A 25,713-nucleotide genomic window follows, 5' to 3' on the forward strand; every position below is an offset into this window, starting at 1 on the left:
TAAGACTGTTGCTGTGTTCAGTCAAATTGTTGCTATGCTCAGTAAGACTGTTGCTGTGTTCAGTCAAATTGTTGCTATGCTCAGTAAGACTGTTGCTGTGTTCAGTCAAATTGTTGATATGATCAGTCACACTGTTGCTATGCTCAGTCAGACTGTTGTTATGCTCCGTCACACTGTTGCTATGCTCAGTAAGACTGTTGCTGTGTTCAGTCAGATTGTTGATATGATCAGTCAAACTGTTGTTATGATCAGTAAGACTGTTGCTATGCTCAGTCAGACTGTTCCACTATCAACACATGTACATTATGAAGCTTTGGAAAGACACTGAAAATTTTCTTCATCTGTCAGTGTTCTGAACATGTGACACATTGTATTATGTTGTGTCCTAAATGTGTAAATCTGTGTATTGTCTTAAAACTCTTTTTAAATCTCTTCTGGAATTCCATCTTATCATCATATTTGATTTTATATTATTGCTTTTATTGTATAGTTGTTTTATGGCTTTTAATTATTTTAATTGTATTTGGTTTACCATTTTATGTTGTGTGTAAATTGTTCTGTTTTTCTGGTGATTTTTATTTCTTCTTCTGTACAGCACTTTGGTCCACTGTCGTCATTTTAAAGTGCTTCACACATAACGTTGGTTGTTTTTTTGTTTTTTTGGTTGGTCCTTACACATGCTGGAGTTCCTTAATTGAGACAGTAGCGATATGATGAATCGAAAAAAATCGGTCACGTGACTCATGGTGCCATCTTGGGTTCAAAATAGCGTTTGCTGTTAATCTGCAGGTAAATCCAGCTATTTTATTTATTTATTTTCTGAAAATGCTGGGTTGTTGTGCGTTTGGAGGCACAAATAGATACAATAATGGCTTCAAGATGTACAGATTCCCTTCAGATCCGAACAGAAGAAAAATTTGGGAAAATAAAGTCAGCCGTGTGGGATAGAAGACAACATCATTGTCAAAGCTTTGGGAGGTAAATTTATTGATCAGTCTCATGTACAGTAAAACTCACCTAAACCATCATCGTATAAACCAGATATTCACAGTCACCAGACAAAAAAGTCCAAATGTTTTTGTGTTGTTTTCCATGTAATAAACACTGTGTATAACAGATTTTGTATAACGGATTTTCGCTCACATCAGATAAAATGTCCCGTCCGATCACAATGTATTTCCATTAAAACCCCCGAGCAGTCTGGACGTGCAAAGTAACAGAGGTACTATAATAGTTTTTGCAGTGTGCAGGCTGATTACAAATATATCACAAAAGTCCACAAATTTACAGCACAAAGTTGAAAAAAGAGGAAAATGTTCATCTTACCTTTGATTTGGAGGTGATGATTGTAGAAAGAAAAAGCTTGTTGAGGGTCAAATTAGTCCAGAATAAAACATAATCCAGAGACGGAGAATATTAAAACTGTCACGCATGTCATTGCATGACACTTATAGTTATAGCTGTGCAGCTGCATAAATCAGGCTTTAAATTAATTAAATAAATCATTATAAATTGTAAATTTATGTAAATTTGATGGCTTAACTATTTTTATATTTATTTTGATAGCACCTGTACCTGGATATGTTTCTGTATGTGGTTAAATGATTTTTTAAAAATGTTGAAAACATTAAAGGTTCATTCAGTAGAACCAAAATGGCACCATGTTCTGAGTTGATGTCACTCTCTCTATTAAGGCACTCTAACACGTGTGTAAACAGGATCCACAGAACAAAGACATGCAAGTTAATTGGTGGGAAGCAGCTGTGCTGGGATTGGCTGGAATGGGCTTCAGGGGGTAAACTAGTATGGATAGCGGCAGTACATTGAGTACATTGATTCTTGCTTAAGAAACTGCACACAAATTACCAATAAGAAGGATATTAGCAAAAATGATACAGGACATTTAAACCAGAGAGGGTTATGAAGCCATAACTGTGTCACATTTTTTTAAAAAAAAGCAGTTTTTCTATCTGTAAGCAACTAGAGCAATAATCACCAATGGCACTTTAATCTGCAGGAGTTATTCCACTTATGACTCAACACTAACTGCTTCAAAGTGATAGTAGTTGTAGATAAAATGTCTTGTTTTCATGGATACAGATGCAGAAAGATTATTATAACGGGGAAAGATGCTTAAATGCACTGAAAAGAAAAATTATCAAGTATTATTCCTAAAACTGTATTTTAAAGAAAATATAGTTTCAGGAACAGTGCTTGATAATTTTCCTTTTAAGGTACGGGAAGTCCCTTTGGCTGCTCCCTTGTTTGCACTCGGGGTCACCACAGCAAATCTGCATGTTGATTTGGCACAAGTTTTACGCCAGATGCCGAAGTTCCTGACGCAACTCCACATTAGATGGAGAAATGTGTCCGTGGTGGGGTTTGAACTGGGAACCTTCCATACTGAAACCAACTGACCACTTGGCCATCTCAGAAGTACCTTCTGGCAATTTGTGGTTAAACTTTCAGGTCTTGTTTTTAATAAAATCCTCCTCTGTACCACTTCATCATGAAGCTGTATAACTGGGGACACAAAATACAAAACATGCACTGTGCACAATTTCTCCAATCACAGCCACAGAAGCCTATAACTTCTTCTGGGTTGTCTGGCTGTCTTGGTGGCTTTCCTCACTTTTCTTCTTGCACAGTCACTCAGTTTTTGAGAACTGTCTACTCGACACAGATTTACCACAGTGCCGTACTGTTTGTATTTTTTAGTAACTGATGTAAATAAAGTCCAAGACATGTTCAGTGGCGGCTTCTCCATCAGAGAGTCACAACCCCAAAAGACTCCAAGCTGTCATTGACATTAAAGGGGGCAACACACGGTACTAAGAACGGGAGGGATGTAAATATTTGATCAGGGTCATTTGGGTCGTTTCTGTTGTCATTATGATTTAAAAAAGAGTAAAAACAGTTGTTTGACAATAAATGGCTTCATCCAACCACTAACCATGAGTGAAAAAAAGTTTTTTTGTGTTATCATTCATATTCTCTGAAAAACAGCCCCCCCCCCCCCCCCCCAAAAAAACAGCCAAAAAAAAAAAAAAATTCTGGTACGTAAACTTTTGAGCACAACTGTATGTATATACATGTGTGTGTTTGTGTGTGTGTATACCTTTATAAATACAACGTCAGTGGGTTACATTCATTCTTGCAGAGAATATAACTACTACTATTAAAAAAATGTTTATATCCAATGTTCACTTCTGTAATTGTGTCCATCTGATGTTTTGTGTTGTCCAAACTGCTTGTCCAGACATGCTGTGGTGCATACAGAGCAAAAAGAGAAAGAAACACTCAGTGCATCATGGGAACCCCCCAGGAGTCTAAGTCTATAGCAGCATAACTAAGGGATGGTTCAGGGTCACCTGATCCAGCCCTAACTATAAGCTTTAGCAAAAGGAAAGTTTTAAGCCTAATCTTAAAAGTAGAGAGGGTTTCTGTCTCCCTGATCTGAATTGGGAGCTGGTTCCACAGGAGAGGAGCCTGAAAGCTGAAGGCTCTGCCTCCCATTCTACTCTTACAAACCCTAGGAACTACAAGTAAGCCTGCAGTCTGAGAGCGAAGCGCTCTATTGGGGTGATATGGTACTACGAGGTCCCTAAGATAAGATGGGACCTGATTATTCAAAACCTTATAAGTAAGAAAAAGAATTTTAAATTCTATTCTAGAATTAACAGGAAGCCAATGAAGAGAGGCCAATATGGGTGAGATACGCTCTCTCCTTCTAGTCCCCGTCAGTACTCTAGCTGCAGCATTTTGAATTAACTGAAGGCTTTTCAGGGAACTTTTAGGACAACCTGATAATAATGAATTACAATAGTCCAGCCTAGAGGAAATAAATGCATGAATTAGTTTTTCAGCATCACTCTGAGACAAGACCTTTCTAATTTAGAGATATTGCGCAAATGCAAAAAAGCAGTCCTACATATTTGTTTAATATGCGCATTGAATGACATATCCTGATCAAAAATGACTCCAAGATTTCTCACAGTATTACTAGAGGTCAGGGTAATGCCATCCAGAGTAAGGATCTGGTTAGACACCATGTTTCTAAGATTTGTTGGGCCAAGAACAATAACTTCAGTTTTATCTGAATTTAAGGTCATCCATGTCTTTATGTCTGTAAGACAATCCTGCAGTTTAGCTAATTGGTGTGTGTCCTCTGGCTTCATGGATAGATAAAGCTGGGTATCATCTGCGTAACAATGAAAATTTAAGCAATGCCGTCTAATAATACTGCCTAAGGGAAACATGTATAAAGTGAACAAAATTGGTCCTAGCACAGAACCTTGTGGAACTCCATAATTAACCTTAGTCTGTGAAGAAGATTTCCCATTTACATGAACAAATTGTAATCTATTAGATAAATATGATTCAAACCACCGCAGCGCAGTGCCTTTAATACCTATGGCATGCTCTAATCTCTGTAATAAAATTTATGGTCAACAGTATCAAAAGCAGCACTGAGGTCTAACAGAACAAGCACAGAGATGAGTCCACTGTCTGAGGCCATAAGAAGATCATTTGTAACCTTTACTAATGCTGTTTCTGTACTATGATGAATTCTAAAACCTGACTGAAACTCTTCAAATAGACCATTCCTCTGCAGATGATCAGTTAGCTGTTTTACAACTACCCTTTCAAGAATTTCTGAGAGAAAAGGAAGGTTGGAGATTGGCCTATAATTAGCTAAGATAGCTGGGTCAAGTGATGGCTTTTTAAGTACTGGTTTAATTACTGCCACCATAAAAGCCTGTGGTACATAGCCAACTAATAAAGATAGATTTATCATATTTAAGATCGAAGCATTAATTAATGGTAGGGCTTCCTTGAGCAGCCTGGTAGGAATGGGGTCTAATAGTTATGTTGATGGTTTGGAGGAAGTAACTAATGAAAATAACTCAGACAGAACAATCGGAGAGAAAGAGTCTAATCAAATACCGGCATCACTGAAAGCAGCCAAAGATAACGATACGTCTTTGGGATGGTTATGAGTAATTTTTTCTCTAATAGTTAAAATTTTATTAGCAAAGAAAGTCATGAAGTCATTACTAGTTAAAGTTAAAGGAATACTCGGCTTAATAGAGCTCTGACTCTTTGTCAGCCTGGCTACAGTGCTGAAAAGAAACCTGGGGTTGTTCTTATTTTCTTCAATTAGTGATGAGTAGTAAGATGTCCTAGCTTTACGGAGGGCTTTTTTGATAGAACAACAGACTCTTTTTCCAGGCTAAGTGAAGATCTTCTAAATTAGTGAGACGCCATTTCCTCTCCAACTTACGGGTTATCTGCTTTAAGCTACGAGTTTGTGAGTTATACCACGGAGTCAGGCACTTCTGATTTAAAGCTCTCTTTTTCAGAGGAGCTATAGCATCCAAAGTTGTCTTCAATGAGGATGTAAAACTATTGACACGATACTCTATCTCACTTACAGAGTTTAGGTAGCTACTCTGCACTGTGTTGGTATATGGCATTAGAGAACATAAAGAAGGAATCATATCCTTAAACCTAGTTACAGTGCTTTCTGAAAGACTTCTAGTGTAATGAAACTTATTCCCCACTGCTGGGTAGTCCATCAGAGTAAATGTAAATGTTTTTAAGAAATGATCAGACAGAAGGGAGTTTTCAGGGAATACTGTTAAGTCTAATAATAGATTAAATGCAGTGTTGAGGCTGTCATTCTCAGCATCTGTGTGGATGTTAAAATCGCCCACTATAATTATCTTATCTGAGCTAAGCACTAAGTCAGACAAAAGGTCTGAAAATTCACAGAGAAACTCACAGTAACGACCAGGTGGACGATAGATAATAACAAATAAAACTGTTTTTTGGGACTTCCAATTTGGATGGACAAGACTAAGAGTCAAGCTTTCAAATGAATTAAAGCTCTGTCTGGGTTTTTGATTAATTAATAAGCTGGAATGGAAGATTGCTGCTAATCCTCCGCCTCGGCCCGTGCTACGAGCATTCTGGCAGTTAGTGTGACTCGGGGGTGGTGACTCATTTAAACTAACATATTCATCCTGCTGTAACCAGGTTTCTGTAAGGCAGAATAAATCAATATGTTGATCAATTATTATATCATTTACTAACAGGGACTTAGAAGAGAGAGACCTAATGTTTAATAGACCACATTTAACTGTTTTAGTCTGTGGTGCAGTTGAAGGTGCTATATTATTTTTTCTTTTTGAATTTTTATGCTTAAATAGATTTTTGCTGGTTGTTGGTGGTCTGGGAGCAGGCACCGTCTCTACGGGGATGGGGTAATGAGGGGATGGCAGGGCGAGAGAAGCTGCAGAGAGGTGTGTAAGACTACATCTCTGCTTCCTGGTCCCAACCCTGGATAGTCACGGTTTGGAGGATTTAAGAAAATTGGCCAGATTTCTAGAAATGAGAGCTGCTCCATCCAAAGTGGGAAGGATGCCGTCTCTCCTAACAAGACCAGGTTTTCCCCAGAAGCTTTGCCAATTATCTATGAAGCCCACCTCATTTTTTGGACACCACTCAGACAGCCAGCAATTCAAGGAGAACATACAGCTAAACATGTCACTCCCGCTCCGATTGGGGAGGGACCCAAAGAAAACTACAGAGTCTGACATTGTTTTTGCAAAGTTACACACCGATTCAATGTTAATTTTAGTGACCTCCGATTGGCGTAACCGGGTGTCATTACTGCCGACGTGAATTACAATCTTACCAAATTTACGCTTACCCTTAGCCAGCAGTTTCAAATTTCCTTCAATGTCGCCTGCTCTGGCCCCTGGAAGACAATTGACTGTGGTTGCTGGTGTCGCTAACTTCACATTTCTCAAAACAGAGTCGCCAATAACCAGAGTTTGATCCTCGGTGGGTGTGTCGCCGAGTGGGGAAAAACGGTTAGAAATGTGAATGGGTTGGCGGTGTACACGGGGCTTCTGTTTAGGGCTACACTTCCTCCTCACAGTCACCCAGTCGGCCTGCTTTCCCGGCTGCTCGGGATCTGCTGGAACGACCTAACGGCGGCTAAGCTACCTTGGTCCACACCGACTACAGGGGCCTGGCTAGCTGTAGAATTTTCCACGGTGCGGAGCCGAGTCTCCAATTCGCCCAGTCTGGCCTCCAAAGCTATGAATAAGCTACACTTATTACAAGTACCATTACTACTAAAGGAGGCCGAGGAATAACTAAACATTTCACACCCAGAGCGAAAAGTGCAGGAGAGACAGGAGAAGCCGCCATGCTAAATCGGCTAAGAGCTAGTTGCTGCGCTAAGCTAGCGGATTCCTAAAAACACACAAAGTGAATAATGAGTAAATAATTTAGAGGTGATTCAGCAGAGGGAGTGCTTGGGAGTGCAATGTAAGTATCAAATACCTGAAGGGATTTTTCACCGGATTAACAGCGGATCACTGACAGCTGTCAGCCTGTTTGTGCGCTCTCTGGATGGACAGCTCCTGTGCTCACGTGCGCACACGGAGTGGCTGGTACAGCGTTTATGAACACACATACACGCAGCTAAGCGACCAGCTGTTCTACACACTCAGCTGTGCGTGTGTTCACAATGGTTGAACGAGCCATTGTGAACACTCTGCCTCAAGTTGTTCTGCACATGTACACGCGCACACTCCATCATGTGAGACACACACTGATGAGAGGTCAGTTTAGTGCTGGGAATGTGAGGACAAGCGGAGATTTGATTGCGTGGGTGAGTGAGTGGGTGAGTGACAGTTCCAGTGTCTGTCTGACAGCAGTCTGTGTCATCTGACTGTTGTCTGAAATGTGTTTGGGCAGCATCCTGCAGGTGTGCATGAGGCCGTACGGATGAGTTCAGACCACGGCTGACCACGCCTCTTTTCCTCCCAACTGTGTTGGATTATGGCAATATTTGCCGTGTCGGAATGGTTCCTCCACATTCTTGCTATGTGTGACAGGGGCTTAAAATTTGTTGCCAGAAATACAAATTGTGCGTAGGCCAGGCAAGATTTCAGTACCACTTAAGGGGACTAAACAACACTCACAATCCAGCCTCAGTGTTCCATGGCCTCCACAAAAATGTATGGTGGCCATCCCAGGCTGTAGCCAGGTGGGGGCCAGTGAAGAATTACACAAGGGTCAAAAATTTAAAATGCTCCAATGTTCTTTGAGCATTCATCAACTTTCCCAGTCTTTTGTTGCCATTGTTCCAACTTTTTTGAAACGTGTTGCAGGCATCCATTTCAAAATGAGCAAATATTTGCACAAAAACAACAAAGTTTATCAGTTTGAACATTAAATATTGTGTCTTTGTGGTGTATTCAATTGAATGTAGGCTGAAGAGGATTTGAAAATCATTGTATTCTGTTCTTATTTACATTTTACACAACATCCCAACTTTATTGGAATTGGGGTTGTACAAAGATGAACCAGGAGAGAAATCCTGAGAAAATATCAGATTAAAATTAAATAAATCAGAGAGCAGGAAAGATTAGAAAGCAACCTGACTCTGAGTGATGGAGATGAGTCAGTTTCTGCCTGATGAGATGTTTATAAACTGATTATTAATAATTAGTTTTTTTCTTTTTTTTTTTTTTTCTTGTTTTGTTTAATGTTATTTTTTCTCTTATTTTATTTAAATATTAAAACTGTCCAAATGCTGCTGTGTTCCTGGTTGGATTGCAACTCACGCAAAGAAGCCAGGCAAAGGAAGCGGTGCTGCGTGCTGTGTGCACCTCCGCCAAGATAAGGAGTTGTGGCTCAGCATCCCCACAGTGACCTGCTGTTTTCTGGACTTCACTGCAGCCACACGAGTGCTCTATACGATGGCAGTGACGGGTAAAAATGTGACAAAATTTCGTTTTCTGATGTACAATTCGACCCAAATACTTACACAAGCTGAAAAGTGGGTTATAACCTGAAGTTTACATAACGTTTGTGTGTGTGTGTGTGTGTGTGTGTGTGTGTGTGTGTGTGTGTGTGTGTGTGTGTGTGTGTGTGTGTGTGTGTGTGTGTGTGTGTGTGTGTGTGTGTTTTAATCCAAATCATTGATTTTACTGCACTGCCTGTTTCTAGAACAGCTGCTGCTGATTTTCTCTGTGAGCTTTAACATGTAAAAACATGCTGCAGTATTTATCATCCATTTTAACAGTGTATATTTAGAATGTAGTAAATATACAGGTGACAACAACAAAACAAGACGAGCACACTTTATGTGGAAGAATTGAGAAGGTTGACGACTGAGGAAAATCAGGAATATTTTGGACCGTGTGGGAACTCTGGTCCTGCAGAAGTCCAACATCTGCTACAGCAGCAGCCGCAGCAATGTTATGCAGCTTTGAAACGGGTCAAACCGGTTTCACTCCATCATAATAACCAATAGTTACACTACACGTCATAACTTAATGTGCTCCTGCTGTGGTTTGGATGCCCAAGCACTGCCTTGCCCAACAGCTTCAGGGCAGACCAAACCACCAACTACACTCTGCTGTGGTGCACAATGTCACTCAAAAGACATCTGTTTTTAAACCCAAACCCAGGACAGACCTGGGTCCCACATGTAGATAGTGTTCAAATCTGAGGTACACCTGGGTCCTGTATGTAGCTATGGGTCAAACCAGGGACAGACCTCGGTCCTGTGTGTACACCTGGGTCAAAACCTGGATAGACCAGAGTCATGTATGTAGATGTGGGTCAAACCCGGGACAGACCGGAGTCCTGTGTGTAGATATGGGTCAAAGCCATGTCTCCTGTATAAAAGGCAAATCCTTTGTGCAGAAACCAGCACACTGTTGGTGTCCTCATGTCTGTTGCCGTACCTGGTTCTGTGTGTTTCAGGACAATATTTACTGTTTTTTTTTCATGAGATTGTCTACTTACGGCGCTGGTGGTGCCATCTGTGTCTGTTAGCCTCTGGTGCAGGTCAAACCAGACTGTCTGCAAGGAGAAGGACAACAACAACAGCAGCAGCAACACGTCAATCAACAACAACAATGATGGCCATCACAACAGACAGACAGACAGACAGACTGAGGTGGAACAAGCACAGACTTGCAGGACACATGTACAACATCTTTAGTTTGTGTTTAAGGTCATATTATAGAGGAGATGGACATCTAACAAAAGTATGCATGAAATTAAACTGAATGTCTTAAACATAAACGGTCAAACAAAAGATTTCATCCAAATGATGAAAAACAGTAACACAACCACTGTGCAACACACACACACACACACACACACACACACACACACACACACACACACACACACACACACACACACACACACACACACACACACACACACACACAGTATTGGCCAGGGTTGTCCATGCATCATCCTGCCTGAAGACGAGGTGGGCTGATGCCAAAATTATGTTTGTTGGAATGTTCATTTCAACAAAAGGTCTGACTTCATCACAAATACAAAATATATCATAAATAACTTGACTGTTTGTGTTAATTTTTGTCCTTTTCTCATTCATTAAATGTGTTCCTTGTAAATTAATTTAATTTCAGGTGGCCGTTTAACCAACTTTCTTCAAAAACGTAGGTGGGCTGATGGGCAAATACTGTATATATATATATATATATATATATATATATATATATATATATATATATATATATATATATACACACACACACACAGTCACACAGTGGTGTGAAAAATTGTTTGCCCCCTTGAGCTTTTACATGGTAGAAATTTTTTAGGACATCAAAAAACAACAGAAACAGAAAATTCAGGCTTTGTATATTAAAAGTTCTAAAATTAAACTCGCAGTGAAAAGTCATCTCTACATCATGAATTAAAACAAAACTCTAAAAGCCAAAATGATGGTGTGAAAGTCAGTGCCCCCTTTAGTATTATACATACGAACCATCACTTTTACATCCAGTTTTCGTCAGATGAGTCAGGGGATGGATACATGAACATTCCTAAGACAATGCATATGTCTTGGACTTTATTTACATGAATTATGAAGAAATACAAACAGTATGGCACTCTGTGGTAAATCTGTGTGGAGTAGACAGTTATCAAAAACTGAGTGACTGTGCAAGAAGGAGAAGTGAGGAAAGCCACCAAGACACCCTGAAGAAGTTATAGACTTCTATGGCTGTGATTGAAGAAATTGTGCACAGTGCAAGTTTTGCATTTTGCATCACCACTAAAACTCATGCCTTCATAGAGGAGTTGCACAGAGAAGAATTTTCTTTCAACAAAACAGATCAAATCTATGCTTGAATCTCTGATGTGCCTTCTGGCTAATGGCAACTGAACTTTCAAGTGTTCTTTATTGCTTTATTTATTTTATAAAAACCCTCTCCATACCACTTCATCATGAAGCTGTCTAACTGGTGATGTAAAATTGTAGTAATAATAATTTATGCAGGGTTTTCACTGAAATCAAAGCACTAAACAAAATAAACGCCAGTAATAAAAGAATAAACAGCAAAAAATAAAAAGCAAACTACAAAAATGCACAAAAATCCCAAATTAAACAGCTGATAATACAGAAAAAAGGTGTGAGCCCCCATCACATCAGACTTGAGCTGATACAGATACACTGGAAATAGACACATGATATGATATTTATCACATATTACAACAAAAATAAAGACCAATAATCATACACATGAATCAAGTAGAATGAATAACACAGGTAAATCATGTAGATATGTAAAATATGGAATGTTCTTATGTCTCTCTATAAAGTCATGAGTGTCCTCTTCAGTAACTTCTTGATGTCTCACAACTTCAGTGTGAGACTCAAGTTGTAGAAGTCTCCCTGCTGGAGAGGCTATAACTTTCTCACCTTGATCAGACATCTTGGTTGAAATGATCTGGATCCTGTATCAGGATCCTGCACTGGTCACCAGGGTAACACAAAATTGGGGGGGCGTCATTGGTGGTGCTGAGAAATGGGGGCTCCTGATTGGATGAAAAACGAGGTGATACAAATCCTGGTATTTTCAATGTCTTTTTTTTTTTTGTATCGCCCTGTTTTAAGATTTGTATCACCCGGATTTTATTGCCACAGGTCTCAAGGCAGTAAAATTGAGAGGAAACATGTATGATTTATCAGACCTGTTTTTTCTTGTGTCTCATGAGGGCTGGTTTACGAGTACAGGGCAGGTTTTTGTTGTAATATGTGATAAAGCGAGGTCTGGCTCAGAGACACAGATTGTAGAGAATCAGCAGAAACAAACTGAGCTGGAACACAAATGAGTTCAGCTCAATGTGACCAAAAACCGGCACAACTCCGGACTAAATGGTTGGTTCCATTTTTCTTTACTGTGCCATCTGTGTCCAGCCCACATGAGCATAAAAATAAGTTCCACCCACCTGAACCCATCGCTGGTCGTCTGTGCCAGCAGAGTTTACCAGTCCAATGAAAACATTTATTATTTCAATTATTTTCCAGAGAATGGAATGTGACATGTGGCTCCACTCTCTGTGGAAGACATTGAGGATTCATTCATATTCGCTTTTATGGTGGGAGGTCTGGTGCTGATTGGTTTGTGCGCTGCCCTGACCCACAGGAATATTAGCAAGACGGCTGCTTCCAGAATTTTGTCCCCTCATCAGTCCGTCATAATTAATGAGTTGGGCAATGCTGTGTAATCTCAGACTGCGTGAACTCTTGAACTCAAACGCAAAATGGATTCAATCTCAGAGCAAATCACTGCATTGCAAAGGAATTGTACTGCTGAGGACCAGAGAATATTCTTCATAAATTTGGACTCTCGACGGTCAGGGGTGCAGTAAATAGAATTCTGTATCTCTCCACCTAACATCAACATGGCAGCCTTATCAGCTCCTGAAGGTCAAATGCCCTGCTCTTCCCCCAGAAGGCTCGACAGCCTTGGTGAAGGAATTCGGCTCCCCCTTCTCATCTACCCCTCTCCCCCAGCCTTCTGTTGCCTAGCAACATCAGACTTTACACACACACGGACAGAAACTGACAGAAATTTAACTCATCTGCACATGACGCATGTCTCCCTCCATCCCTGTTACCCCCCCCCCCCCCGTGTCTCTCCACTCCCCCCACCCTGGCTTCCTCCTTGCCACCTCGAAGGCAGCGCGGTTTTTGTACTGCTGCAGCCTTCAACTCCCAGGCTGGGCGGCGCGGGCCCATCCTGCTGCGGCCTTCACCCACTTTGCCTCAATTCCGAAGATGGACTACTTCAAGTTCAGTGCGCATAAACAATGTCAAATGTATATGTGTCGTCTTTAATTTTGATGTGTGCCATTATTACGGTAAACAAGTAATAATTGTGGATTAATTGCTTTATCTTGTCTGAGGTAATTGGAGTGTAAATGTAATTGCCCTTTTTTGGGATCAATAAAGTCTGAAGTCATTTTTGAAGACTTGTTCTGCAGCAATATACACTCAACAAAAATATAAACGCAACACTTTTGGTTTTGCTCCCATTTTGTATGAGATGAACTCAAAGATCTAAAACTTTTTCCACATACACAATATCACCATTTCCCTCAAATATTGTTCACAAACCAGTCTAAATCTGTGATAGTGAGCACTTCTCCTTTGCTGAGATAATCCATCCCACCTCACAGGTGTGCCATACCAAGATGCTGATTAGACACCATGATTAGTGCACAGGTGTGCCTTAGACTGTCCACAATAAAAGGCCACTCTGAAAGGTGCAGTTTTATCACACAGCACAATGCCACAGATGTCGCAAGATTTGAGGGAGCATGCAATTGGCATGCTGACAGCAGGAATGTCAACCAGAGCTGTTGCTCGTGTATTGAATGTTCATTTCTCTACCATAAGCCATCTCCAAAGGCGTTTCAGAGAATTTGGCAGTACATCCAACCAGCCTCACAACCGCAGACCACGTGTAACCACACCAGCCCAGGACCTCCACATCCAGCATATTCACCTCCAAGATCGTCTGAGACCAGCCACTCGGACAGCTGCTGAAACAATCGGTTTGCATAACCAAAGAATTTCTGCACAAACTGTCAGAAACTGTCTCAGGGAAGCTCATCTGCATGCTCGTCGTCCTCATCGGGGTCTCGACCTGACTCCAGTTCGTCGTCGTAACCGACTTGAGTGGGCAAATGCTCACATTCGCTGGCGTTTGGCACGTTGGAGAGGTGTTCTCTTCACGGATGAATCCCGTCGTGTGGGTTTTCTGATGTCAATGTTGTGGATCGAGTGGCCCATGGTGGCGGTGGGGTTATGGTATGGGCAGGCGTCTGTTATGGACGAAGAACACAGGTGCATTTTATTGATGGCATTTTGAATGCACAGAGATACCGTGATGAGATCCTGAGGCCCATTGTTGTGCCATACATCCAAGAACATCACCTCATGTTGCAGCAGGATAATGCACGGCCCCATGTTGCAAGGATCTGTACACAATTCTTGGAAGCTGAAAATGTCCCAGTTCTTGCATGGCCGGCATACTCACCGGACATGTCACCCACTGAGCATGTTTGGGATGCTCTGGACCGGCGTATACGACAGCGTGTACCAGTTCCTGCCAATATCCAGCAACTTCGCACAGCCATTGAAGAGGAGTGGACCAACATTCCACAGGCCACAATTGACAACCTGATCAACTCTATGTGAAGGAGATGTGTTGCACTGCATGAGGCAAATGGTGGTCACACCAGATACTGACTGGTATCCCACCCAATAAAACAAAACTGCACCTTTCAGAATGGCCTTTTATTGTGGGCAGTCTAAGGCACACCTGTGCACTAATCATGGTGTCTAATCAGCATCTTGATATGGCACACCTGTGAGGTGGGATGGATTATCTCAGCAAAGGAGAAGTGCTCACTATCACAGATTTAGACTGGTTTGTGAACAATATTTGAGGGAAATGGTGATATTGTGTATGTGGAAAAAGTTTTAGATCTTTGAGTTCATCTCATACAAAATGGGAGCAAAACCAAAAGTGTTGCGTTTATATTTTTGTTGAGTGTACATATACAACTGTGCTCAGAATTACTGGCACCAGTCTATAGTGGTGCCAGTAACAAACAGAAGGACTTAAAAAAGGAAACACAACATTTCAAGTACAATTTGCCAGAAGGCACATTGAAGTATGCACACCAAACAATGCAAGGATAACAATAGAGTGAAAACACTTATTTCCATTGTGGTCCATACAAAAACCCCAAAAGCATACAATCGAAAATAAAAGAGTACCAGATTAATGAATAGTTGTTGCAAAAACTTAAAACACTTTAGCAGTACAAGCACACGTAGTTAATAGAAAAGCTAAAATTTGGTGTATAACACCAAAAAATTGGTATTAAAATGTAAAAACTAATTTATTAATAAAACAGACTTTATTGTCATTATACATACATACATACAATGAAATTTGTCCTCTGCATTTAACCATTGTAATTACAGTTAGACACAATCAACCACTAGGGGCAGTGGGCAGCTACAGCACCGAGGGACCAACTCCAGATGCTGCTGATGCTGCTGATGCCGAGAAAGGAGCAGACCCTAAATCAGCAAGTTCGGGGAGAACATGCAAACTCCACACAGAAAGGGAAGGAAATGATTACACGACCTTTTGGCTGTGAGCAATCAATGCTAACCACTAAGCTACCATGCCGCCAATAAATACAGAATTATATATATCTGGTAATCAGCACTTAAATTTTCATTAATAAGCAATCAAAAGCTTAAGTTCCTCTTCCAGACGTTGATCTCGTAAAAAAATTCCGAACGTAACGTTGAAAACAGGCCTAGATTGGATCAGTTTCCTTTTATGAAAATCCTTCTGAGATTGGAGAAGCAACAGACAAAAGTAAATACTAATTGTACAAGTCTGTTTGATTGTTGAAGACTATAGAAACTGTGTAGTTTCAATAATCACAGCACCCTATAACTCCTTCAGCGTTGTCATGGTGGGTGTCCCCATAGTTGCTGCAGAGACAAACTCAGTGTGTCCTTGACTCCATTGTGCATAAATGGCAGAGAAGGACATGGACCTCACTGCTTCCAGAGTGTACAGATATTATTTTTCTTTTCAGCTACTAGAGTTTGGAGTCTCAACAGTACATCATCTGACTCCACCTCTGAAGTTATCAAAATATTTGTTCATAAGCAAAATCTGCCAGCACAGTGAGATATGATGTCATGATCCACAGCAAACTGCAGCATCTGGCGATGGACAGGTGTGACATACATGCATGTCTTCTTCTTCTACTTCTTCTCCTGCTGTTCCCATTAGGGTCGCCACAGCAGATCAATTGTTTCCATCTCACCCTGTCCTCTGTATCTTCCTCTGTCACACCAACCACCTGCATGTCCTCTCTCAGCACATCCACAAACCTCCTCTTTGTCCTCCCTCTTCTCCTCCTGCCTGGAGGCTCCATCCTCAGCATCCTTCTCCCTATATACCCTGGGTCCCTCCTCTGCACGTCGAAACCATCTCAATCTTGTCTCTCTGACTTTGTCTCCAAACCGTCCCACCTGAGCTGTCCCTCTGATATGTTCATTCCTAATCTTGTCCATTTTTGTCACTCCCAAAGAGAATCTCAACATCTTCAGCTCTGCCACCTGTCTTTTTGTTAGTGCCACTGTCTAGAGACAGTCCAACATAGTTGGTCTCATTACTGTCTTGTAAACTTTCCCCTTCACTCTTACTAATGTCTGTGTCACCAAGTGGAAATGTGTAGCATGTGGGTGTGTTCCTCCATGTGCGCGCATGCGCATGTGTGTGTGTGTGTGTGTGCACTCGCATTCTGATCATATGTACAAATTTAACACCTGCCTCATGATGAAATAGGCACAGATCCTGCTGCACAAGTTTTGAGCGTGCTCAAACTACAGTTACAAGATACACACAATGATACTGTGTGCATTTGTGTATTGATCTGAAGTAACACACGTGTAGCACATATGAACAGACACTGATAGTGTGTGACAGCCGTTTCATGTATTTCGGGTAATGTCTAGATGGTTTGCGTTTCTCACCCTTTTTTTTTTTTAACACTTCCAGAACTCTTTGATAAGTCTGCATCTGGGTAACTTTACCACTGTGAAGTTGCTTTGGGTTGACTTATGTAGTGAATTGGTGATATATTGAATAGGATCTGTTACGATGTAGATGATTATCTGTGATACGCAACTTTCAGTTATTTGCATCACGTTTATCCCAAATAAATGCAGGAATTTTGTCACACAGGGTTGGAGGACTTTAGGAAGAGGGTTATGAGCTCTATCATCAAATAGAAGGTAGATGAAAAAGAATTCCTTTTATTTCCAGTGCACTTTACATTTAGTCCAGTTAGACAAGATCCATTCACTAGGGGGAGTGGGCAGCCAGTTCCTCAAAGAGCATTTTAGTTTATGTGCATGTTTTGCTGGTGGGAGGAAGCCAGCGGAGACACACAGAAAGGAAGGGGGCATTCGGGTCAGGTCAGGTCTCGTAGTACCACTACAGGACTCTCTTGGGTTGCGGATGCTACCGTTCAGGCAGACAACACAGGTGTGAACTCTGCATTTGTGGAACTGAATCCAGGACTTGCTTTCTGCAGGCACCGCTGCTTTGTGTTGAATGTGGCCAGCTTACGGAGCTCGGGTGCTTGATTGGAAGCCCCTTGGAGGTTTGGAGGTTATTGAAACTCTTCCAACAGAGGGATGACACCTGCCCTCTGGCCTGGGATCACCTTGGGGTTTTCCAGGGGGAACAAGAGATGAGGGGTGTTCAGGATCTCTTCCCTGGCTTGCTGCCACCATAACCCGGACACGGAAGGGAAGTGGACGGACCCGTCTTAGTTTATCACTGAATACAAACTGCTGTATGTGCGAGCAGAAAGACTGTTTTCTTGTCTGCATCCAACAGAGAGCGATAAAAATATTTTCACACAAAAAGAACAAATGCATTTCCAGGAAACTGTGTGGAAGAAGAGAGTGAGAGCGAAACTCTTTGCACTTTTGAGGATGGTTTGCAGGATTTCCAGCGTGTTTTCACAGGATGCCGTTTTAATCTCAGCAGACACCAAAACACTTATTATAGGCTCAGACTCACTCTGACACCGTGTGGTCGTCTCCGGACTAATAACACGACCTGTGCAGGTAAACTCAGGCTGTTATCAATCACCATCCTCAAACTTTAATAAACCTGTCTGTTCTTCTGAAACAGGAAAAATGTCATGAAAATATTCTGAAGATGAAAGTCAAGAGAGGGTCGCCCACTCTGCACGTGTGATAGTTCATGTTATGAATCAATCACAAAGATTTTGCTGATTAATATAAACTTTCAATCATGCCTCCAGCTTTATTGGGTGCAGAAATATAGCAGAGAGTAAATTTTTTTTGCACCGTGTTAACGATACCGCGCTTCGCTGCTTTGCGAGCTCACAGTGTAGCAAAGACTCCATAATAAAAGTTTGAGAATCCTTTCATGTTTATAAGCATTTGTGTGTGTGTGTGTGTGTGTGTGTGTGTGTGTGTGTGTGTGTGTGTGTGTGTGTGTGTGTGTGTGTGTGTGTGTGTGTGTGTCTTGGGGTAATTCTAAACACAGCTGTTTTTATCTTTAAATGCTGAAACATCTCAAAAATATGAATTTACTTTTTGGATTCTGAACTAAAGAATGCATTCATAATTCTCTCAATTAATTATTTTGCTGTGAAGGAAGTAATTTCAGCCCAGTAGATAAATGGATCTGCATTATGTAATCAGGATATGAGCTGTGAAAACTGTACGGAGATATTTTATTAAAATGTGGATTTTTGTCTGGATAATGTTTTCATAAAATTGCACAGAATGGACATTGAATATAGAAAAATCAAGCCATATTTACATTGTAAATCATTTTAATATTTCTTTCTTTTTGAGCAGTCATCTTCAAAAATAGCTTGTGAACTGTTTTTCAGATTTCTGTTTTCCAGTCGGACTGATCTGGACTGGAGTCGACTGGATTCTTGATAAAAGGATCGATTTGCAGATGCCTGGATTAATCAGAATCAGTGGTGGGCACAGATAACCAAAAAATTAACTTCAATAACAGATAATCAGATAACTGAAAAGTTATCTTTGATAAAGATAAAACCATAAACCACCCAAAAATATATCGGAAGTTACAGATAACCGATAAATTCCAGTATTGTCTCTGGTACATTTGCAACTACTAATAAACTGAATTTGAGTTTTAACACCACAATCACTTCTGGTAGCATCAAAAGCTACAACAGACCAAAACAATGAGCCCGCACTTCTGTCTTTGAACATCTTGCCCCCCTGCTGGAAGCTCTTGTTCACTACATAGCTTCCAGCATAGACACAAGCTGAGAGCAGCCACAAAACACAGCTCTCCACCAATCATAATGCGCCGGTCAGGCGGAGGTCTTGGAAAATAAAGCCATGCTGACTTATGGTTTTGATTTATAAATAACATTAATACAGATAGAATAACCCCATTAATGTCAATTCTGTCATTTGTACAAAATTAAAATGTAACATATATCTTTTAATGTTGAATAATGCACTAATTCTGAGGTTTTGTAACAAACACAGACAGATCACAAAGGATTCTGGGTAAAATGTGCCTCTGCTAAACACTGATAAGGTTCAGTCATTCATTATGTAAACCAACACATTAATGTGATGTGTGTCATGTGTTGGTGTTTACATATAAATGTGTTTTTCTAAAATATTCCATTTTTTTATTTGTAAAAACAAGCATTTTTACGGAGCCCTGTAAGTGTCATCGCAAAATGTTTTGCATGTGGAGAGAATTTTATGACGTTTTATCTTATCATGTTTATGACCTATTTCTCACACAATATTGTCGTGCTCTCATTAATTTGATGATGTTTTATGATGTTGTGTGCACGTTTAATGATATTGTGCAATGTGCACACGTTTTATTATATTGTAAAACGTGCACGCAATATTGTCTTGACACATAAATGTTGGCTATTCGCCCTATTGATGTTTCAAATCCCGCAAAACCTCAGAGAGGTTGCCGCGGTGCTAAATCTCAGTAACACTGAGAACTGCATTGATCACGCTGCACTTTAACCGCTGCACACAGACAACACCATTGATTTTAAGTTTTATTTACCACGTTATCAGTCTAAAAATTATCGGACAAAAAATTTATCGCAAGATAATTAGTCTGATAATGGTTTTTAAAGTTATCTAAAAAGATAATCCGATAATGACAACATCATCTTCGATAATTATCGGTTATCGGATTATCGGAACTGTGCCCACCACTGATCAGAATGCACTATAAAATCAGACCATTGTAGTGGTCTGATTTTAACTTTCCGACTCATCTGAGTGAAGCTCTCATACTCCTACTTTCATATCTTCCAAAAGATTCAAAGTTCCACGTGACACTTGTGGGTTCAGAATGGGAAAGTCCACTGAATCATTTCTTACATGTCCATTTCTATTCCTGCACTGCTGCACATCTACAGTAGTGTTCAGAATAATAGTAGTGCTATGTGACTAAAAAGATTAATCCAGGTTTGGAGTATATTTCTTATTGTTACATGGGAAACATGGTACCAGTAGATTCAGTAGATTCTCACAAATCCAACAAGACCAAGCATTCATGATATGCACACTCTTAAGGCTATGAAATTGGGCTATTAGTAAAAAAAAAAAAAGCAGAAAAGGGGGTGTTCACAATAATAGTAGTGTGGCATTCAGTCAGTGAGTTTGTCAATTTTGTGGAACAAACAGGTGTGAATCAGGTGTCCCCTTTTTAAGGATGAATCTAGCACCTGTTGAACATGCTTTTCTCTTTGAAAGCCTGAGGAAAATGGGACGTTCAAGACATTGTTCAGAAGAACAGCGCAGTTTGATTAAAAAGTTGATTGGAGAGGGGAAAACTTATACATAGGTGCAAAACATTATAGACTGTTCATCTAAAATGATCTCCAATGCTTTAAAATGGACAAAGAAAACCAGAGACGCATGGAAGAAAACAGAAAACAACCATCAAAAAGGATAGAAGAATAACCAGAATGGCAAAGGCTCACCCACTGATTTTTTTTATTTCCTTTATATAGCACCAAATCACACAGGTAAGATCTAACCTTACCAACCCCCAGAGCAACAGTGATAAGGAAAAACTCCCTCTGAGGAAGAAACCTCAAGCAGACCAGACTCAAAGGGGTGACCCTCTGCTTGGGCCATGCTACAAATATAAATTACAGAAATAATATTGATCAGCTAAAGGATGATCAAAGACAGTCTGGAGTTACCGGTAAGTGCTGTGACAGTTAGAAGACGCCTGTCTGAAGCTAATTTATTTGCAAGAATCCCCTGCAAAGTCCTTCTGTTAAATAAAAGACATGTGCCAAAGAACACATCAACTGGCCTAAAGAGAAATGGAGGAATATTTTGTGGACTGATGAGAGTAAAACTGTTCTTTTGGGGTCCAAGGGCCGCAGACAGTTTGTGAGACGACCCCCAAACTCTGAATTCAAGCCACAGTTCACAGTGAAGACAGTGAAGCATGGTGGTGCAAGCATCACGATATGGGCATGTTTCTCCTACTATGGTGTTGGGCCTATATATCGCATACCAGGTATCATGGATCAGTTTGGATATGTCAAAATACTTGAAGAGGTCATGTTGCGTTATGCTGAAGAGGACATGCCCTTGAAATGGGTGTTTCAACAAGACAATGACCCCAAGCACACTAATAAACCAGCAAAATCTTGGTTCCAAACCAACAAAATTAATGCCTCACAGATGTGAAGAAATCATGAAAAACTGTGGTTATACAACTAAATACTAATTTAGTGATTCACAGGATTGCTAAAAAAGCAGTTTGAACATAATAGTTTTGAGTTTGTAGCGTCAACAGCAGATGCTACTATTATTGAGAACACCCCCTTTTCTACTTTTTTTTTACTAATAGCCCAATTTCATAGCCTTAAGAGTGTGCATATCATGAATGCTTGGTCTTGTTGGATTTGTGAGAATCTACTGAATCTACTGGTACCTTGTTTCCCATGTAACAATAAGAAATATACTCAAAACCTGGATTAATCTTTTTAGTCACATAGCACTACTGTTATTCTGCACACTACTGTATGTTGCTTCTGGATTATGCAACACTGCCTCATAACACTGCCTCATCTCTGCTGCATAACACGCTTGAATCATCAAATCAAATCAAATCAATTTTATTTATATAGCGCCAAATCACAACAAACAGTTGCCCCAAGGCGCTTTATATTGTAAGGCAAGGCCATACAATAATTACGGAAAAACCCCAACGGTCAAAATGACCCCCTGTGAGCAAGCACTTGGCAACAGTGGGAAGGAAAAACTCCCTTTTAACAGGAGGAAACCTCCAGCAGAACCAGGCTCAGGGAGGGGCAGTCTTCTGCTGGGACTGACTGGGGCTGAGGGAGAGAACCAGGAAAAAGACATGCTGTGGAGGGGAGCAGAAATCAATCACTAATGATTAAATGCAGAGTGGTGCATACAGAGCAAAAAGAGAAAGAAACACTCAGTGCATCATGGGAACCCCCCAGCAGTCTAAGTCTATAGCAGCATAACTAAGGGATGGTTCAGGGTCACCTGATCCAGCCCTAACTATAAGCTTTAGCAAAAAGGAAAGTTTTAAGCCTAATCTTAAAAGTAGAGAGGGTGTCTGTCTCCCTGATCTGAATTGGGAGCTGGTTCCACAGGAGAGGAGCCTGAAAGCTGAAGGCTCTGCCTCCCATTCTACTCTTACAAACCCTAGGAACTACAAGTAAGCCTGCAGTCTGAGAGCGAAGTGCTCTATTGGGGTGATATGGTACTATGAGGTCCCTAAGATAAAATGGGACCTGATTATTCAAAACCTTATAAGTAAGAAGAATAATTTTAAATTCTATTCTAGAATTAACAGGAAGCCAATGAAGAGAGGCCAATATGGGTGAGATATGCTCTCTCCTTCTAGTCCCCGTTAGTACTCTAGCTGCAGCATTTTGAATTAACTAAAGGCTTTTCAGGGAACTTTTAGGACAACCTGATAATAATGAATTACATTATAATATGTAATTATAATGTAATTACATATTATATATATGTAATTACTATACTACTATACTATACTATTACTACTATACTATAGCCCGCAATGTCTATAGGGTTTATAGACATTGTTACTTGTTATTGTGTTTGTTTTAAATGTCAGAAGAAGCTCAGGTTGCTTTTCCAATGTATTTTCTTGTTAGCTCTACGATCTCTACTGTCATCTACTGGCCATTAGTGTTCATGGCAGTATTCACCCTAATTTGAGATATCCCATAAATTATCATTCTTTGAGCGCCTGAGAGTTGTTGCAGCCTCTTACTGCAGCTAAAGAAACAAAAGTATACATTTTGGTTGTATAATGTTCATTTACAATTGTCGTTGTGGATTTTGTTGTTTAAAAAAAAACCCTGGTACACAAAGGATTATGGGTAAGGGGCTGAGCATCTGGGCGCCAGTAGATGGCAGTGTTCTCTGCATTTTGACCCCGGTTACATCAGACGGTTTTCAAATCACAACTTGACTTAGTTGGCTTTTGCAAATGGCTTATTATTATTTTTTTTACATATAAATAAAATGGCATATTTTACAAAAGCACATTTAAATACCAACACACATGTCACGTCACATTAACGTGTTAGTTTTTACATAGAATGAATGAGTCAACCAATCAGTGTTAGTGGAGGCTCATTTACCCATAATCTCTTTCGCATCTGTCTGTGTTTGTTACAAAACTTCAGAATTAGTGCATTATTTAAAGTTTAAGATCTGTGTTATATTTTAACTTTGTTCAAATGACAGAATTGACATGAATGGAGCTATTTTATCCTTATTAATTTTATTTATAAATCACAAACCATAAGCCAGCACTGCTTTATTTATATAAGACCTCCGCCTCATGGCAACACTGCTATTGAGTTGAGCTTCACTGCTACTCTCAACTAGAGGTGGGCGATACTGGGAATTTTGGTCTTGATCCGATACCAAGTAAATACAGGCCCAGTGTCGCCGATATTGATACCGATACCGATACTTTTTCATTTTTTATCCAAAGGATTAAATAGATAGATCATAGATCCAAAGGATCCAAAAGACCTTGAATACAATTTTTCCAAACATTGTATGTGACAACAAAATACTTTATTGTCATAATCAACATTTTTGTTTAAAAAAATATCACTCAACACAACTTAAAACAAAATCTCCTGAGGTAGAGGGCTGACAAACTGCAATACAACAAAATTAACACACCACAACAAATACTGTAAACAGTTTCAAACTTATTCTGTTTTTCAAGTCGAACAATACAATAAAATAATACAGAAAATAAGGAATTTCTTCCCTTCAGTGCACTTCTCTTGAGTATCGATCTTTTTACACAAGGATCGTTCAATATCAATACCAGCGTCTGTATCGATATTATCGATATTAGGATCGATTCGCCCACCTCTACTCTCAACTGTTTCACTGCTGCATACTTTGTAGTAAACAGGAGCTTCCAGCAGTGGGTAGAGCGCACAAAGACAGAAGTGCTGATTCATTGTTTGGGTCTGTGGTCATGTTTGATGCTACAAGAAGCGATCATCATGTTTTATATATATATATATATATATATATATATATATATATATATATATATATATATATATATATATATATATATATATATATATATATATATATATATATATATACCCTTTTTCGTTTGGCCTCGCCACAGCAGTTCAGATATTGATTTTGGCACAAATTCTATGTTGGATACCCCTCCTGCCGCAGCTCCACATTAGGTGGAGATGGTGCAGGGGTGGTCTTGAACCTAATGGTAAGTTAAGATATGGCCAGGATTTGCTGTCACTGTAAATCTGTTACCGTAGGACAATCCAGGAAAATAAATAACTAAATAAATAAAATCATAGAAAATGGCCCAGAAGTATCCAAAGTTCTTGCATATTTTTCTTTCATTTGATTTAAAATGTAAAAAAAAAAAAACTTAACCACAATTCTAGCATGCACCCCGCCCCCCAATAATTCTAGCTATGCCCCTGCAACACAGCAGATATGATGTCAGATATAGAGAGGTGTACCTAATAAAGTGTCACTGTGCACTGGGAAGGTTGTTTTCACTTGTACTATCTTGAGTCTGGAACATTCTGTTTGGACTCGTCTCATAACCACACGACGCTCACAGAACGACTGCTGTGTCTTTGTTTCTTTTGTTTTCCTGACACCGCTCTGAATCTCCAGAGACCGCTGTGTGAAAATCCCACAGCAGCAGCTTCTGCTTCTGGACTTTGATGTCATTTCTTTTTCATGCTCTTTGTTGTGAGCTTTTGAACATCATCATTCTGCACAGTCTGGCTCATTAGCATTAAGAAGCCGGAGTGTCTAGTTCATTTTTAGGTTTATAGGTTTCACTCAGAACTGGACTGGTTGTCTGCTTGGATGATTTGCAGCCGGGCCCAAGGCGGTTCTGTGGTATTGTGGATGCAGTGAAGTGCTGCACCGGTGCATGCTGACAGAACTGACTTGACTCCAAATTAAATATTTGTCTCCTGATCCATACTCGGGATTTGTGATACTGTACTTTTTTAAGAGAGAACTTTTCATTCTAGCATGAATTAACACTTTTTTTGTACCTTATTCTCCAGCCGTCCAATTAATTCAGCCAAGCGGTTGATTTGAGCCTCCAAACCTTCTTTCCTCACTTCCACTGCACCTGCAGGAAACAAAACACACACATTCTCAAGAAAGATATTGAGACATTT

At 40.1% G+C, this 25,713-nt stretch overlaps 1 protein-coding gene across 1 annotated transcript in view; it reads right to left on the reverse strand.

Moving 5' to 3' along the window:
• The window catches only part of necab2 (N-terminal EF-hand calcium binding protein 2), a 253,736-nt gene that overhangs the window by 47,972 nt on the left and 180,051 nt on the right, over positions 1-25,713 (reverse strand). Inside the window, 2 exon segments of the mRNA XM_034177269.1 lie at positions 9,835-9,891; positions 25,585-25,664. Of these exon segments, the coding sequence (XP_034033160.1) occupies positions 9,835-9,891; positions 25,585-25,664 (137 nt within the window).

Source organism: Thalassophryne amazonica, chromosome 8 (assembly GCF_902500255.1).
Source record: "Thalassophryne amazonica chromosome 8, fThaAma1.1, whole genome shotgun sequence".
Lineage (NCBI taxonomy): Eukaryota > Metazoa > Chordata > Actinopteri > Batrachoidiformes > Batrachoididae > Thalassophryne > Thalassophryne amazonica.